General features: G+C 43.8%; 1 protein-coding gene across 2 annotated transcripts in view; it reads left to right on the top strand.

The window, feature by feature from the left end:
* The first annotated feature begins 945 nt into the window (after positions 1 to 945).
* septin5a (septin 5a) overlaps positions 946 to 19,087 on the top strand; it is a 79,960-nt gene continuing 61,818 nt past the window's right edge. For both annotated transcript variants that reach the window (XM_052031988.1, XM_052031990.1), the window contains exon 1: positions 946 to 999. In XM_052031988.1, coding sequence (XP_051887948.1) covers positions 961 to 999 — 39 coding nt within the window. In that variant the 5' untranslated portion in view covers positions 946 to 960. The remainder of the gene's footprint in view (positions 1,000 to 19,087) is intronic.

The following is a 19,087-nucleotide window of genomic DNA, read 5'->3' on the forward strand; positions in this document are numbered from 1 at the left end:
TTCTGGGCTCAGTCGGGAACTTCCTCATTTTTGTTCTAAGAATGTAAACTATCTGAATATATCGCAGTCTGAAAAGTAAACATTAATGCTTTGTTGTCTCTTCCTCCCGCTCCCCAGAGCTGCCCGCGCCATTGCTAATTGACGCCGAAATCAGTGGGAAGGAAAATCGGGCGAAGTGTGAAACCGGCGCCCGATCCGCACCGTCTCCCGCTTCATTCCGAGCCATTGCGTGTTTCTTCATTGTTTACCTCACACTTTCTTGTCATAAATCCTTACATTTCCAAAGCGTTGACTGTTGTGCTAATTACCTCTCTATACGCGCTATCTCTTGATCTGTTTGTTTTTCCTCGTTGTTTATCCGTTTTTAATCCCCTGGCAGTACATTCAGCTGATTGGCTCGTTAATGCCTGCTCTGTCTCTCTGATTGGACTACCCTGAGACGTCCTCTGCACCTGATTGATTGTGCACCCAGCCACTTGCAATCCCCTTGATTGGCTCGCAGGTAGGGATTCACGCCTACGATTGGCTGAACGGGGATATGTCATGCGCCTGATTGGTTCCCTGCATACAGTGGATTGGCTCGCTGTCTGATTCCTGTACGTGATTGGTTCCGTGCGTCCCCCTACTGCATGCGATTGGCTCCCTGCTTGCGCTGGGTACCAGTTTTCACTGTGTCAGTAATCCTGGCTCTCTCGGTGAATCAGGCTCCGTGTTCCCCGGTGTCCGAGGGATTTAAATCTGCCACAATGGTCAGCAACGTCAGATTTAAAAGCCGAATGCTGAAATCGGGTAAGTTCCATTTATTCCCGCAAAAATAACCCAATTAGCACTTGCTGGAGGTCTCTTCTGTTGCTGAATGAACCTTTCCATTCACTGCCTCTCCTTTCTCTGCCCGCTGCCGATGGGCGTCGCTGGGATACTGAACCTGCCGTATTTCAACGACTGGCGCCTCTTCCCCCGATGCGCTCGCTGCTCCTGCGGCATCCAGAGGAGAAGGAGGTGAGTCGCACACTGTCCTATTCTCTTTCTTTAATGTCATTGAGCCAGCTTCGAGCTCCGGCGCGTTTACTGTGCGTCCTCTCACCGCGTCTAGTGGGTCAGACCTGATGGGCAATGTTCACATTGTTATTTGCGTCCCCGTCAGGGAATTTAAATTTTCACACCGATCTCAGGATCCCTGCTCAGGGTCTCTCCCCACCAACACCCTGCACCGCTGTGCACTGTGGACCACGTTCACTCCCCTTGTCATTTTTTTTTTCCCCAAGCCCATTTATAAAATCTTTGTGCAGAGATTTGCAAAGCAAATGAGGCCAATCTGCTTGGAACCGGCAGCAGCAGATTGCGGTCAAGAGTGAGGGCTGGGGAATGGAGCCGGGATGAGTTCAGTATGCAGGAATCTAGTGGGAACCGTCTCACGGCAATGCCACCTCTGCTATTCCGTTGGGTCAACGTCTGGCTGTGAGATCTCATAATTTGGCTGCAGTTTGAGGCAGATCGTTCTGAATTATCTTGTATTCCCCAGTGAGAGGGAGGATGGTGTGCGAATGTGGTTTACTATAACAGGCATAAAGGGTTAGTGCATAAAGGGATTTGGCTTGAAATCACTCGTCCAAGCACCAGGGAGTATTTGTTCTTCTGGGGTTGTGTCGTGTTCACTCTCTCTTACTCCGCCCCCAATGTTAGCCCACGGGCACAATATATCTTGTTATTCCAGTCTCCAACACGTTTGAGTTTATCATTTAATTATTTATATTTTGTAACCCAGCTTTGCACCAAGACACAGAAAGGTGTTTATGGTTCACCCACGTTTTACATGGGATTTATGGTGGTTGTAGAGGTGGGAGGAGGGGAGGGGGCGGGGGTGGGGTTGGAGTCGTGATCTCTGAACGACACTTTTTCCTATTTATTTAACCATGGAATGCCTGATAAGCAAACCTCATTACTGAATGGGAAGGTTTGTGCTGCGTGTCCTGTGTCCTTTTCATTGTAATTGGAGAAGGCAGGTTGAGAGGATGTTTGGGTCAATTATATAGCCTAGTGTGGTGGACTGAATGGCCTTGTGTAGTGCACTGAATGACCAAGGACGGGATTGTTCATGCCTTCTTCTTACTAGCAAGTCATAGTAAATGGTATTTGTGTCTAAAATTAAAGGGCATGGGTTTCGGGTAAGGAGTAAGAGGTTTAGAGGGGATTTGAGGAAGAACTTTTACATCGAGGCACTGCCTGAGTAGGTGGCGGAGGCAGGTACTCTCTCAACATTTAAAAGGGTCTAGATAAGCGCTTGAATTGTCACAGCACAACAGGCTATGGACCAATTGCTGGTAAATGGGATTACTATACTGGGTTCTTGATGGTTGGCATGGACTTGCTGGGCCAAAGAGCCAGTTTCTGTGCTGTGTGACACTGGCTTTATAATTTTGTGTCAATATTAAACTAAAAGGAAAAATCATGCGAATAAGACATTGGATGTTAAGATCAGAAATGATAGAGCCATATTTAAAATTCTGCTCCAGAAGGATTGATAATGTGCATTTTAAAAGAATATAGGAAGGAGACAAAACAATGTAATGTGTATTTAAAAGATTGTTAGGAAATGGTGTCAATGGGCAAGCATGATGTCTGTTTTCAAGAAAGGAGATAGAATTAACTGTTGAACCACAGGCCAGCCGGGTTAATGTTTTATTTATTTAATTGTAGGATATGGATGTTGCTGACCAGGCTAACATTTATGCCTATGCTAAATTATCCCTGAGTAGTATAATTGCCATTTCAGACCCAGTTTCTTGTGAACCTGGAATCACAAATAGGTTGGATTAGTAAAAGATCTCCCCACCCTGAAGGCCTTCTGAGAACTGTACGTTTTATGGATAATCTGACTCATTATTAAAAACAATGGAATACTACCAAAAAAATCTAGAAACCAAAACTATAATAATAAATATTGAACATGGATCTCAATAGCTTTAATCTTTGAATGGATAATACAAATAATGCAATAGATGTAATATATCTGAATTTCCAAAAAGCCTTTGGAAATAAAAAGCACACAATAAGAGCACCAGAGCATGTGGAGACTGAAGACAGAGTAAAATGAATAGTTAGTTATCTTCAAAACAGAAAGAGGAGGGTAGGGATAAAGAGTCGCTTTTCAAATTGACGAAAGGTGGGTTCCCAAAATCATTGTTACAGAAACCACAGTTATTCACAATTTATTTTAAAAATTTAGACTTTGGATTAAAAACATAATTTGGGGATGACACAATGGATTTCCCTTAATAAGGACAGAGTCGAATGACAAGAAGACAATAACATTTATAAAAGAATCCAAATTTTCCGTTCTTCCGATCTGAATGAATAACTTCACATTTTCCCCCTTTGTGCTATCTGCCATCTTCTTTCCCTGATACCGGTGGCAACTCCCCATCTTCTAATGACAAAAAGGCTCATTAATTTCTCCTCCATATTTTCTGTCCTCTGACCAAGCCATTATCCATGCCAACATGTCATCCCTAACTCCATAGGCCCTTGTTTTATATTACAAATACTTTTTGGAAATCCGGATATACTACATTCACTACTTCCCCTTTATCTTCGCTCAAATTATGTCCTCAAAAAATCTTATTTTCATTCATCAAATGTGATTTTCTTTTCATAAAATCTCCCAAACTTCTGATAAGGTGGCAAATAACATTCATAACACGTATATTTCAGGCAAGGACCATCTCCAACAAAAGAGAACTGGATTTCCTTTCTTTGCTATTCTATGGGATTGTCAATGGTGGGTTCTTGAGATCGATTTCCAAAGGAGTCATCAGTCAACAGATCTTAAATGGAACAGCCTTGGTCAAAGGCTGAGTCTTCTGTAATAAATGGCTTAGCTCTTGATTCACCAAAGCCTTTCCACCAGTCACAAGACATGTTCAGTGTGCTTGTTTGGCAAATCAAATAGTTTTTTTTTGAGCATATAACTGGCAACATGGACTAGTGGGAAAGAAACAATGGAGGCAGCATCTATAGATTCTAGAGAGGCAAACTCCAGGTACTCGGACAAGTATTAAACATAGGGAGGCAATGTAGGAGCCAAATGGACTGTTGCACAGGTATGCATTCATAGTATGTTGACATCAAGAGGAGACTCCGCATTTAATACCCATCCCTTAATTTCTTTGCCCTTATATAATTAGTAGCGTGCACCTTCTTGAGCCACTGCAGCCACTGTGGTGAAGGCACTACCAAAATTATGTTACATAGAAGTTCCAGGGTATTGATCGAGAGGTGATTAATACAATGGTGAAACATTTCCAAGTCAGCATGATGCAAGACTTAGAGGAGAACTTGCAAGCGGTTTCGTACCTTTGCACTTGCTGCCAAAGTTAGTGGAGGTTGCAGAATTGCTAGGTGCTGTCAAAGAAGGTTTGGAAATTGATGCACAGCAGTTTGGAGATTGTATGTATTGTAGCCCTGGTGTACAGGTGATGGAGGAAGGGAATATTTAGGATGTTAGATCAGGTGCATGTTCTGGATGTTGAATTTCATGATTATTCATCCATGCAAGGTTTTCATCATCGAGCATGGTTGGTGCATTGCTGATGGTAGCATTGGAGGGTCAGGAGGCGAGACACTCGCAATACCCAGTTTCTGAACTGTTCTTGCGGCCATAGTATTTCAGTGGCTGTCCCAGTTAAGCTTTTGGTCAATGGTTATCTCCAAGACGCTTTTGGTGCAGAGCTCAGTATTAGTAAATGTCAGCATATGATCGTTGGACCCGCTCTTGCCAGAGATTGTTATTGACTGACATTGTGTGGTGCGAACCACTTATTAGCTCAAGAATGGATGTTGTTCTGCATTTGCTCCATAGTCACCTTCATAAACTGGTAGTTTTGAATGAAGCTGTACTTTGAAAGGTCATCGGGATGATGCCACTGATGAGGCAACTGAAGATATTGGACTGATAGTGTTATCCAGAGTGCAGTGGAGTCCCGGTCTGAGAGTTCAATCTCAAACTACTGCAACCATCTGTCTTTGCACTAGGTTTAACACAAGAGGGTTTTTCCCTCGATCCCCATTTGCCACAATTTTACTAACGTTCCCCGTTGCCATACTCAGTTAAATGCTGCCCTTGAGTTCACATTTAGACCAAGGCTATAATGAGGCCCAGGCAAAATTGATTGCACCATTGATGACACCTTTTGTCACCTTGCCAGTGATCAGCAGTAGATTGATGGATGATAATTAATCCGACTGGATTTTGTGGGCAAAACATGCCTGGGCAAAGTTTCATATGATTGGGTAGATGCCAGTGTTGTAACTGTACTGGAATAGCTTGGCTAGAGATACATCTCGCCTTGGAGCATATCAGCAGCCAAGATCTCATTGGCTTGCAAAGGCTTTGATCTATCCAGTGCTCCCAGCTGTTCTTTGAGTGAATTTGAATCAGCTGAGTACAACAATTTTTCAGTGGTGTGAACCTTAAATAGAGTCTGGGATAGATCATTCACTACAGGCTGAAGTTGTTTGAAATGATTTAAGCCCCACTTACCGGGCCCTGCCATTGCTGAGGATGGATCCGTACATAACTTATCATGAGTGGGTGTGGCAGGACTGCAGGGCTTTGATCTGGTTAATTGATTCTGGAGACATCCAGCCCTGTCCATTGCCTGCAACTTTGGCTGGTTAGCATGCTGTACATATTTTCACCAGTGTTGAAGTCTCACTTTTAGATACACCTGATGCTGTACCTGGAATATTCTTTTACTCTGAGTGCGTTTGCCTGCCTTCTTATTGACAGTAGAATGAAGGGTGGGCCAAGCCATGATGTTACAGATTGTGGTAGAATATAATTCTTCTGGCCCATTGCGCCTTGACATTGCCCAAATGCTGGACTGTTCCTCTTTGCTGTAATGATCACACCTCACAGCACAGCCAATAAAAAATTGAGTTCAAACAGTTAATGGGAAATGGAGCAACGCAAATGGTGTTGTACCCGTAAATCACAGTCAGCATGCAGTAAATGAAAATCAATGAACTGCAGATGCTGAAGATCCAAAACAAATTTTGGAAACACCCAGCAGGTTAGGCAGCGTCCTGTTCAACGGAGGGTGTCAGGCCTGAAGTGTCGGATCCTTTGATTCTCTTTCCACAGATATTGCTGCCTGACCTGCTGAGTGTTTCCAGCCTTTTTTGTTTTGTTATAGTGAGGATGCAATATTCTTTCCTTCCATACCAAGCAAGGGGAGCCACTAAAACACCCTAATCCCAGGATTATTCCTTTCTGTTATCTCCTTGGGGATTTTGTTATTTCCTGTCAAAGATATAGCAGGGAATCAGCATGAAGCCCCATGGAATATCCAAGCCATAAGGGCTGTGACTCGGAAGTCACCCAGGAGCAAGCTAATGCTTTAAATTAGTCAGGGCATGAACATAAGAACAGATCAGTAGGGCTGAATAACCCGTGTTGCTGCTGCGAGTTCCATGTAAATCTACCATAACAAAGAGAAGCAGTTGGAATATGTGGTTTATTGGCCTGGTAAGATTAGGATAAGCTAAGTGCCATTGAGCAAATTCACCCAAACTGATTTCAACAAAGCAAATTGAAATAATTGAAATAAAATTGGTAAACCAGAAAAGAATAAAACAAAAGGTTTGATGCAATGTCAAATTGACATCCACTGAGCTGTGGACCATAAGACCATAAGATACAGAAGCAGAATTAGGCCATTCGACCCATGGAGTCTGCTCTGCCATTCAATCATGGCTGATTTTTTACAACCCCATTCTCCCGTTTTCTGCCTGTAACCCTTAACCCCCCTTACCAATCAAGAACCTATCAATCTCTGCCTTAAATACACCCAATGACTTGGCCTCCACTGTGGCAACAAATTCCAGAGATTCACCACCCTCTGGCTGAAGAAATCCCTCCTCATCTCAGTTTTAAAGGGATGTCCCTTTATTCTGAGGCTGTGCCCTCAGATCCTAGACTCTCCCACTAATGGAAACATCCTCTCCACGTTCAATTTATCCAAGCCTTTCAGTATCCGACAGGTTTCAATGAGATCTCCCCTCAGCCTTCTGAACACCGTTGCATGCAGACCCAGAGACATCAAATACTCCTCATAGGTTAAGCTTTTCCTGCCTGGGATCATTCTTGTGAACCTTCTCTGGATCCTCCCCAGGGCCAACACATCTTTCCTCAGATATGGGGCCCAAAATTTCTCACAATTGCTCAAAATTTTCCACTGCCTATTGGTGCTCCAAGTTCATCCTAGCATGCACTGAAGCTCTAATTATTTGCAAGCTGTTGGAACACACTACAAGCTCCCAGTTTTGTGGTAGGTCAGATTTCAGGATGCTGGCAATAAAAACTGCAATGGATTTATAAAGACACAAGAGAGACTGCAGATGCTGGAAATCTGGAGCAATGCACAAAAGATGCTGGAGGAACTCAGCAGGTCAGGCAGCACCTATGGAGGGAAATGAACAGTCCAATTTTTGGACCGAGACCCTTCATCAGAACTGGAAAGAAAGAGGGCAGAAGCCAGAATGAAAGGGTGGGGGTGGGGGGAGGGGGAGGAGCACAAGCTGGTGGGTGATAGGTGAATCCGGGTGAGAGGGGGAAGATAGGTAGGTGGGGGAGGGGAGCAGGTGGGAATAATATAAGAAGCTGGCAGGTGATAGGTGGAAGATTTATAAAGCATCTTTAACATAATACAAAGTCCCAATGAATTTTACAGGAGCATGTACTGAGCTTCAAAAGCAAATAATTAAGTAAATGACCAGTGGCTCTGGCCAAAGAGGTGGATTTTAAGGGATGGGTCTTATAGAAGGGAAGATAAAAGAACGCAGTGATTTAGGAAGGAAGGCCCAGAGTTTATGGGATTGGGAGCTGAAGACACAACTTCTAACAGTGAAAACGTTGAACTTGTGGATAATCTAGAGGCCAGAATTTGAAGAGTGCAGATCAATTGGAGGGTTGTAGGGATAGAGACGGTAAAAATAAGAAGGGATGTCTGTAGAGTGATTGAAACAAGGAATTTTAAAATCAAGATATTGCTTTAACAGAGGCTTATACAGACCAGTGAACCCAACCTGACAGCTTATGAATCAAGATGTGGGGAGCAGAGTCTCTAACACTACAGAGGCCAGGCAGGGCTGTGTTGGAATAGTCAAGTTGTGGAGTAATGAAGATATGAATAAGGGTTTCAGCAGCAGACGAGCTGAGGCAGGTCAAAACCGCTCGATACCGTGGAGGTGTAAGTAAGCAGTGTTAGTGATGGAGCGGCTGTGTGGATTGAGGTTCAGCTCAGGGTCGAGTATGACACCAAAATTGTGAATAGTCTAGATTAATTTCACACAGTTGCCCATATCCCTCTAAACCTTTCCTATCCATGTACCTAGTAGATGTACCTGTCTCAACCACTTCCTCTGGATTGCATGGATAAGAATGGAACCAATTAGATTCACAGCCCATTGGCTGGCATGGACAAGCACTGGAGGAGGAATGTGTTCAGCCATGTTAAAGACAGCAGGCAGGTCAAGAAGATCTAAAAGACAGTTTAATTTGAGCCACAGTCACTTAGGAGGTCATTAGTGACTGTGATAAGTTTCACTGTTGGAGTGAAAGCCTGAATGGAGATATTAAAAAAGGGAGTTCCTGGAAAGACTGAATGAATTTTGGAGGCTGTAGCACATTCAGGATTTTGGAGAGGAGATGGTTTTTTTTGAGCAAAGAATGATGATAGCAGATTTGATGGAGAAGCTGAACAATGCTTCAGACAAGAGAACTGTCAATGCTATTAGTTAACAAGGATGCCATGAAGGGAAGTTAGATGGATTCCAGTTGAGTAGGAATAAAGGTGAGGAAGCAGAGGATGAGTCTCATGGACAGATTAATAACTTGATAAGTTTTAAGCCACAGAGTGAACCAAGAGAATATATTCCATTTTAAATCAGGTTGGAAGAACTGTGAGATCTGGGAAAGTAACAGAACATATGAAGTGCTTCCCCTAAAAGAGGCAACACCATTAAAATTTCAGTGGTTTGAAATAACAAAATAAGCCTCAAATAAAACTACAGGGGCATAATCAGGGGATGTCAAGACCATAGATTGTTAGATATGAAAGGACAGGAAGACACCACATTCTATGATTCAAGGGTCACCAAATAAATGTCACGAACAAGAGGCATGGTTAAGTGGGACCTACAATACTAATCCTAATAGGCCTTATCAAATATTTTCTATTAAAAAGCTGAGAATGTTAAAGTTTAAGTGAGGGTAACCCACCCAGTTTGGATTTTTAAAACAAATCAAATGGATAGAACAAATATAAAAAGACAAATAGAAACTGGAAATCATAGCAAAAATGACAAAGGGTGCTCACCTATTATTGAATGCTTCAACAACTTGATTGACATCACATTGGGGTATTTGAAAGATTGTCCAGTAACAAACTGTGAGCAAAGTACCATTTACAATGGATAGGATCTGCTTGATGTTGGCCAGTGTCACCTGGGGTTAAATCCAATCTGACAAGAATGGACCATGTGAAGCTCCTTAAAGGAACATCACCATTTCTGGAGAGGATAACTGACTTGAAAACTGTTTTAAGAGAAAGAAAAATACCATGTTAACTAAAAAAAATACTAAGTCAAAACAGTGAATTCAAGTTTAAATCATTCAACACCTTCTAGACACAGGGGCCATTTATTGATCTAGCAGACAAAATATACTGGGATTGAACTTTGACTTAATAGGTGGATAAGAGGCCGGCATACAAAGGATGAATGCCTGAATGAAAGATGGAAAGCAGAATTTCTTTCAATATCATTCTTAACCATTCCCTCCAATGATGTTTTATTGTGAATCTATTGACAACAGCAAAACTTAGTGAGATGGAGCTGAAGACAGGGATGTTTTAGGTGTTTGGATATTAATGGAATCAAGGGTTATGGGGTTAGTGCAGGAAAGTGATGCTGAAGTAAAAGATAAGCCATGATCTTACTGAATAGCAGAACAGGTACAAGAGGTTGTCTATTTTTTATTATCTTTTTTGATTCAAGGACGCCTCAACATTTTGAAAATTACAGCATGGTGGCACAGTGCCTCACAGCTCCCAATACCCGGGTTCAGTCCTCTGTGTGTATGGAGTTTGCACATTCTTCCTGTGACTGTGAGGGTTCCCTTCAGGTGCTCCAGTTTCCTCCCATATCCCAAAGGTGTGTGGGTTGGTAGGTTAATTGACCACTGTAAACTGCCCCGAGTGTGTAGGTGAGTGGTAGAAGCTGGAGGGAGTTGATATGAATGTGGGGAGCATAAAGTGGGATTAGTGTAAGTGGGTGCTTGATGGTCAGGATGGACTCAGTGCAGGTGTTGGGCCAGTTTTCATGTTCTATGACACTTGAAATTTCTGTGTAATTTTGGTGACTTTAAAGGCACATGGTTGATTATTAAGAGAAATGAAAGACAAATGATGATAAATTGTATCTTCTCATTGTAGAAGGGATATCAAGAGAGAAAGTGATGCAGCTCCACGGAATATTACCGTCGTCCTGTGTTGGAGATATTTAATTTGTAATTGTGTAAATGGAGGTTAGAAATTGCCCATATAAATTAAAGGTTAGACTAAATGCTCTCCTTGGCATCTCCACGGTGTGCTGGGGAGTTCACCAAAAAGCAATTATTATCGAGCATCGTCTGGAGAAGAAAGCTGAATAAATAATTCCTAAATAAAAGGATCAAAGATTAGTTTAAACAAAGATAATAAATCTCTTATTGAAATTTTATGGTGCCAATCTAATCAAGGCCAATGCAGACACAGCCCACACTAATGTCTGAGTGGTTCAATGCCAAGGTGCAGGCCAGCATTGGCAAAGAAGCAGCCTATGCAGGACACTGAAGGTATGAGCTGGTACACATAGTAGGAATTGGAATTGGTTTATTATTGTCACTTGTACCCAGGTACAGTGGAAAACCTGTCTTGTATACCGTTCATACAGATCAATTCATTCCACAGTGCATTGAGGTAGTACAAGGTAAAACAATACAGAATGCAGAATAAAGTGTCACAGCTACAGAGAAAATGCAGTGCAGGCAGAACATAAGGTGCAAGATCATAACAAGGTAGACTGTGAGGTCAAGAGTCCATCTTATCGAACAAGGGAACCGTTCAATAGTCCTATAACAGTGGGATAGAAGCTGTCCTTGAGCCTGGTGGTATGTGCTTTCAGGCTTTTGTATCTTCTGCCTGATTGGAGAGGGGAGAAGAGAGAATGTCCAGAGTGGCTGGGGTCTTTGATTATGCTGGCTGCTTTACTGAGGCAGTGAGAACCATAGACAGAGTCTATGGAGGGGAGACTGGTTTCCGTGATGTGCTGGGCTGTGTTGACAACTCTCTGCAATTTCTTGCAGTCACAGGCAGAGCAGTTGCCATACCAAGCTGTGATGCATCTGGATAGGATGCTTTCTATGGTGCATCGATAAAAATTGGTGAGTGTCAGCCCATGGTGAGGTGCTGTTAAACACCAAAGCAGGAGTAGCAATACTATGGTTAGCACTGTTTCAGAGTTAGCCCATGTTGGGTACTGATGGAGCAACAGGACAGAAATTCATGGAATATGAAATGCCTGGGTTTTTCATTGTCGGAGAATCACCAGTAATGCCCACACCTGCACCGTTACCTCTGGTCTTCCCAAAGATCTATTCTCCCTTCCTACTTCCCACCCAAATGCTGTCTCTTAGCAATTTCATCCACAAACATGGTGGCATTCCCACACGCATGGAGTTAGCACCAAACCTTGCCTCATCAGGATTGCTCTCGACCCTTCCACTGTCTCTAACTTGTTGGGCCTTGTTCAACATCCGGTACTGGATGAGCAGAAATTTCCTCCAACTAAGCATCCTGAAGACCAAATCTCCAACACCGGAACCACTGACTTCATCCCCCTCTCTCACAACTGGCTGAAATAGGACTGGAATTCTTGGAATCCTGATGCCACATTTGAGTTTCAGGCCTTGTACCTCCCCATCTCTGAGACCCCCTTATCCACCTGCAACTTCTTCCAGATCCTCTCTTGCTTCAGCTCATCAGCTGCAGAAGCTTTCATCCTTACTTCCATTAATTTAGGCTTGGTGATTCCAGTGCACTCCCTGCCAACCCTCTTTTCTGTTCTCCATAAACTTGATATTAAACTAATGCTACAAACTTTCTACCTCGCACCGAGTCCTGTTCACCCAATATCTTTTCTTCCTGACCTACACTGGCTACTGGTTAAGCAGTGCCTCAATTTTAAAATTTCACTTGTTCCAAATCCCTTCAAGTTTTTGTCTCCCACCATCTATAATCCCCTCCAAGATAGCTGAAATCCTCCATTTCTGGCGTCTTGAACTGAATTTAATCTATCCCTTGCACCTTGTCTCCTGAAACCTCTCTGCCACATTGTGTCTTTCCTCAGTCAAACCTACCTCCTCAACTAAGTCCTTGGTCAATTGTTGAAAAACTATTGAAAAACTCGATTGGTGCATTTTTTTTTGTTTGAGAACGCTCCTGAGCGATGCCTTGGGACTGGTGTTACTTGGCTGAGTAATGAATCTTGTTATGTTCGATTGATATCCAGCAGTGTTGGTTGATTCGTCTTGGGGCATTGAAGCAATTCCATTTTCTTCATCTCCTGAGATTTAACTGGTGAAATCAAGTGTGCCAAAGAGAGTCCATTACTGAAGGAAAATGGATCAGTCTGCTGGAAGAAAATGTTCCATGTTTGATGCAAAGTGTGCCCATATCCACATGATAACAGAGGCCATTTGGCCCATCAGGTCTGAAAGCAATCCCATCCACCTCTAACTTTTCCCTGAAGTTTGTTCTCCCCACATTGCCATCAACTCCTGCTGATTCTGCCATTCACTGACACACTATTGGATATTTACAGTGGCCAATTAACCTACCAACCTTTGCACATCTTTGGGATGTAGGATGAAACTGAAGTACCTGGTCAGAGGGAGAATGTATAAACTCCACCTCGACAGCAGCAGACATCAGGACTGGCTGATGCTACAAGGCAGCAGCTCGATTAGCTGCTTCACTGTGCCACCCTGGGCTATGTCTACATAAGCATCGACCGGTATGGTGGGCATTGTCTCTCATGGTGTTTATCATTGCTAAGCACTTGAGATTAGCATATGCCTGTATCATTTCTGACAAGCTACCTGTCATTATTAATACTAATTATTCACTTGTCATCCACTGCTGGTGTACTGCAACACTGGCGTCACAGTGGCACAGCTAGTGGAGAGTCTGCCTCAGAGCTCCCAGGACTTGGGTTCACGCCCGACCTCTGCTGCTGTCTGTGTGGAGGCTGCATGTACGTCCTGTGACCACGGGGATTTCCTCTGGGTACTTCGGTTTCCTTCCACATGCCAAAGACGTGCAGGTTGGCAGGTTAATTGACTGCTGTAAATTGCCCCTAGTGTGTCGGTGAATGATGGAATCCAGGGAGACAATGGGAGTGAAGGGAGAATGGAATGGGATTAATGTAAATGGATGCTTGATGGTCAGCACAGATTAGGTGGGCTGAAGGGCCTTTATCCTTGCTGTATGACTCCATGACTAGTTAAGCTGGTGCTCAGCTCAACTCTGATTAGTATAAATTGCAGCTCTTTTGACCTATTGTCATAAGAGTAGTCTTAGCCACACTACTGTATTCATGACAATAAAACTCGACTTTTGATGTAGTAATAACTTAAACGGCTGAGCCTGTTTTGCTGCCAGTCAGTATCGGAGAACTGCATTCCTTGGTGTTATTGTTGTTTAGTCATATGATATTAATATGTGGCCACCCATTTCCTCCAGGATACCCACTTTGATTTGTGATATTTTTCTCTCCAAGAATGTAATCAGATATGAGATGCTGCTAAAATGAAGAGAGATTAATTTGTGTTTGGTTGAAAGGGATTGGGACTGAATTCAATTTACTGTTTTTAATGTCAGAGAAGATTACTTATTAGAAGAGGGAAATAGAAAGTGAGTCATTTCGGACCATTCTAAAGGGATGTTGTTTAAAACTTGAGAAGATCTGAGACAGAAGAAAACAGTTAAATGCCAGCATTCCTTGATATTAACAGGCTGCTTCAAAAATAGTACATTTGATGCCTGTTTAGAATTTATTACTGAAGAGAAAAGGATTTTCAATATCAAATTACATCCTTGGCCAAAATGAAGAGCCCACCCATTAATTTTCCATTAATCTATCCCGTCAAGAACAGTGGAAAGTATCTCACAATACTGTGGAAACTAATTCCAAACTTATAGCAGTTTAGCTCAGTTTCTGCATTTGTCTCACTAAACCTATGAAGAGCGTTCTTTTCCATTCAGTTGCAATTAAAAGCTCAGGACTGCAATTATTAAGCCAGTTTCAGATCCAGTTTACAAAATGATAAAAGAAGAAAATGGTAAACCCTGAGGACAATCATTAAACTTCTGGACAGTAAATCCAGGGCAATTCAACTGTAGTAGTCTTCTCAGCCAACCAACTGTATCCTGAAGCAGCATTGTCACAAGTTGACCTGATATTTCCAGTGGGAGTATTGGCTGTTTTTATTTTTTAAATGAGGAATGTGAGTGTTATCACCCTTCCTGCTGACCCAGCTGAGATCAGCATAAACCAAGACAAAATCTGCAATCCTTCAAATTGGTATGGAGATACAAAAGACTGCAGATACTGGAAATCTGGAGCAACAATCAGAATGCTGGAGGAACTCGGCGACTCAGGCAGCATCTGTGGAGGGAAATGAACAGTCAACGTTTTGCATCAAGGCCCTTCATCAGGACCTGATGAAGGATCTCGACCTGAAACATCTACTGTCCATTTCCCTCCATAGATGCTGCCTGACCCGCTGAGTTCCTCCAGCATTTTGCTTGTTGCTTCAAATCCATATGATGTGTTACTTGCTGGATAAACTGGGTGAATTATGCTTATTTTCAAAAATGATGTACTTCTGAATATGTCATATTGTGAAACTTACATGAACATTCTCCACACCACCCCATCAATACCCCCCAGAATCTGCCAGTCTAATGCATGGGCAACTGGTTTATCACAGTATATGCAGTCAAATTGAAATAAGCAAACATTAGGAACAGAAGACCAACTGACCACTCAACTGATCTAACAAATCATTTGTTCTATATAATTTAGTACTCTGTTTTAACAAAACTCTGTTGAAATCAACCTTGAATGCTCCGTGACTCAGCACAGCCATTCTTTTGGGGAAAGATTACCAAGTTCCTACTATTGTGTGAAAATGTTTTATGATTTTCCATGCGGTTCCTGAGGTACTTAAATGTGGAGCAAGTGAGTTCAAGAAAACTCCAATAATCCAGCAACCTCAAAACTTTGGTAATGCTGGATCAGCAGATTTTCCGGGCTTTTAGATGCTATTCCTATTAATACCCAAATATCCTCTTATTTCACTTTTTAACATATTGGACAGTATAATATATTTTCCAGTGAATCTAGTCCGGTTAAAGGAAGTGGGAAATATAGCACTCCAGACCCCAATTCCAGCCAAAAACTGACCAAGATTCCTTACCCCTGGTGTTCCAGGCCCTAATCCCGGGCTTGGGATGTACATCCAGCTGCACACCACCCCCCATCCTCCTCCCCCCCCCACCCCCCCCCCCCCCCAACCGGATCTGGCCACCCATCCCACTCACGCTCTCAAACCTCCACTCACATCCCGGACAAAGGAGTGAGCCAGCTGCTAAACCATCAAGATTTCCAAACGATTGGAACCACATTATCAGAATCTTACTGTAAATATTCTGCGGGAGACAAAACTCCTTTCCCTTCTGCTGATTTCTTCTTCTGTTAGAAGCTCATCTGGACTCTTCACCAGCAGGGGTGTGGTGAGGAGTCCAGATGACTTGAACATTTTGTGCAGATTAGAAAAACAAGTGCCAAGATTTGGTGAAAGAGCACAAAATATTATAAATGAGGATGGTGGAGTAATAGGTGAGTTATTAGAACCTCAGAACGACTTCCATAATCTGGCCCAGTTACTGAAGATAGACCGATGATAATTTGCAGATCTGATTGCAAAGGAGAACGGCAGAGCAGAGGTAGGAATAGCTCTTGAGGTCCTGCTCTATGGAAGCATTGATGTGAGGTCAGTGGAAATGTACTGTGCATTGGGATAGCACCTGCAGTGCATCTGATGGATCAGGGTGGGCGTCCCTGAATGCAATCACAAGCCTGCAAATGCTGAGACTGGAGCCTCTGGTTCAGCTAGGTTGCTAAGCAACACCAACTTCATCAGTAGGTTCACTGCTTATTGAGATTTGGCAACCAGTCCACAACAGAACATTACAGAGATCTCTCTGAGCATTGCAGCATTACATTTTCCCTCCTAATCTTCTGTACCCCCTTGCCGGTATTCAGGCTCCCAGATAGTAGCTGAGTTTTGTTGCTTCATTCCGGTGCTCATTTCTCTCGTGAATGTGGGTCTATATGGTGAGTCTATCACTGTATTGGGAGGTGACATGTGGTGAAGTTTTATCCCATTCTCAGCGGCATTATCATACAAAGGAACAGGCCCTTCAACACATCATGTCAGGACTGGCCATCAAGCACCCATTAACCCTACACAAATCCCACTTCATTCTCCCCACATTTCCATCAACATCGCAGATTCTTCCATCCATACATTAGGGGACAGTTAACCTACTTGCACATCTTTGGATGTGGGGAGAGCCCACGTGGTCACAGAGAGAACGTGGAAACTCCACGCAGGCAGAGGTAGGGATTGAACCTGTGTCGATGCAACTGTGAGGCAGCAGCTCTACACGCTGCACCATTGTGCCGCCCATTCTCAGTTAATGTCTATTTAGTGATCAGGATCATAGCCCTAGGTCACTGAAGGGAACCATCACCAAAAGAGAGAACATCATTCAGGCAATTGGAAATGGGATGGTCTGGGTGCTATTGTTCTACACTGGAGGTAATAGCCCATGTTCATATTGGTCAGGGTTAATCAAGGCTCATGAGTAATTAGAAAGCTAGTGTTTTACCCAGCTTCGACAACACTTTGAAACCTTTTGAATATTTTCAAGCTTGCTGGGTATAGTCGGCACCACTTTGGGCCTTGCCTGCTGTGCAGGGAGAAGGAATCAGAGACTTGCTTGGGGATGAGAACTGGTGCAGACATAATCTGTAAAGAAAGCAAAATATTCATGGATGCTGAAAACATAACAAAAATTCCTGAAATTACTCAGCGGGAAAGAGTTCCAGATCGGTTACCTTTCACGATTATAGAAATTTAGAGGGTGTAGATTTGAAGTAGAAGCAAAAAAAAAGGAGAAAGCTGCAAAGACAGGGAGGAATTCAATGACAAAAGCGACGGTGGCAGAAGGTAAAAGGGCGTGTGGGTGTAGGGGGAGGGGTAGCGGGAGCTGATGGTCTCAAGCCATTTTGCCACCTCCCCGCTTTGTTTGTTCTGTGCCTTGCTGAATGCTCTGGTAAACACAGCGCGGCGCCCTGTGTGTTCATTGCAGCAGCGCCGGCTGCTGTAAACGTCGCAGTTTGACGCTGAAGATTTCCCACCGGATTCGGAGATGATTGAGTGAGCGGTCCCTTTGGAAGTCCCGCAGCTGGCAGGCTTCAGTCTGTGCAAACACTGAGTGCACTACTGCACGTCGGTTTGCATTTGGCAGCACGGTGCTGTGGAACGGCCGAATGGAGGGCTTCAGAACCGGGATGCACGCCGTCGATTTCACCCCTGGCTGGGAAACCCCCAACCTCTCTAGGCAACCGAATGGCCAGCGTGGCCTGGTGGCTTTGATTGACAGCCACACTGCATGTGAGCGGTTGAAATTGTGCCAGAAACAAGACAAATTCGTCGCAGCTGGATGCTCCACCACACGGCGGGCCATTGACTGCTCCTGCAGCCCTAATCATACAGGGCGGGGCGGCTGACAGTTCGGCACCACTCCGAGATGGTCTTAAGAGTCTTATTGCACGGAAACAGGGCCCTCGAGTCCCCGCTGACCATTAGGCACCCACTTACACCGTCCCTACAACCAATATCACTTTATTCTCCCGCACATTTCCATCAAGGCCTCCCCTTCAGAGTTCCCACTCACCCGCACGGTTAGGGAGGTTTTACACCAATCCTACTTTACTTCCAATTATTATTCTCCCCACATTCTCATCAACTCGCCTCGGATTCTACCATTTACCTGCACATTATGGGTCACTTACTGTGGCTAATTAATTTACCAAACCTCACAGCTTTGGGACTCCTCACAACAGCACCCGAGGTCAGGATGGAACCCGGCTCTCTGGCACTGTAAGGCACCACCGTGCTACCCTGTGTGTCTGCTTTGTTCATCTCCTTAACCGTGCAGAGAAAGTAGAACACTGAAAGCACAAGGTTAACTTTGCTTTTAAATCCCATTTTAAAAATGCTCATCCTCTTTAAATCCCTCCAAAATCTACCTCTCTTCAACCCCACCAGCCCTAAGAACGCTGGCCTCTTGAGTAGCTTCATCTCTTCCCCTGCATGTCATCAGCTGACTAGAGTCGTAGATCAAGTCGAGAGCATTTTGACAATGGTGATCTTCTCTGTCGGGGCAGGCAGGGCCTTGGTTTTAGTAGCTCATTGGAAAGACAGCATCGCTGATGGTGCAGCACTGGATTTTTGCACTCAAGTGTCTGGAGGGGGACTTGAACCCACTGTCTTCTGACTCCAAGACAGGAATGCGACCACTGAGCTCAGTGATGGAGTCATAGAGCACAGCAACAGGCCCCTCATCCCCCTGACCATTAAGCACCTATCTATACTGATCCCATTTTAACTCCCCCCCAATTCCCATTAACTCTCCCTAGATTCTACCACTCATCATCACACTTGGGGCAATTTCCAGCAGGCAATTAATCTAATGACCCGCATATCTTTATGGGATGCGGGAGGACACTGGCACATCGGGGAGGAAATCCATGCAGACACAGGGAGAAAGTGCACACTGCACACAGCCGGCACTTGAGGTCAGGATCGAACCGTGGTCGCTGGAGCTGTGAGGTAGCAGCTCGACACCAGCTG

Source organism: Pristis pectinata, chromosome 17 (genome assembly GCF_009764475.1).
Source record: "Pristis pectinata isolate sPriPec2 chromosome 17, sPriPec2.1.pri, whole genome shotgun sequence".
Lineage (NCBI taxonomy): Eukaryota > Metazoa > Chordata > Chondrichthyes > Rhinopristiformes > Pristidae > Pristis > Pristis pectinata.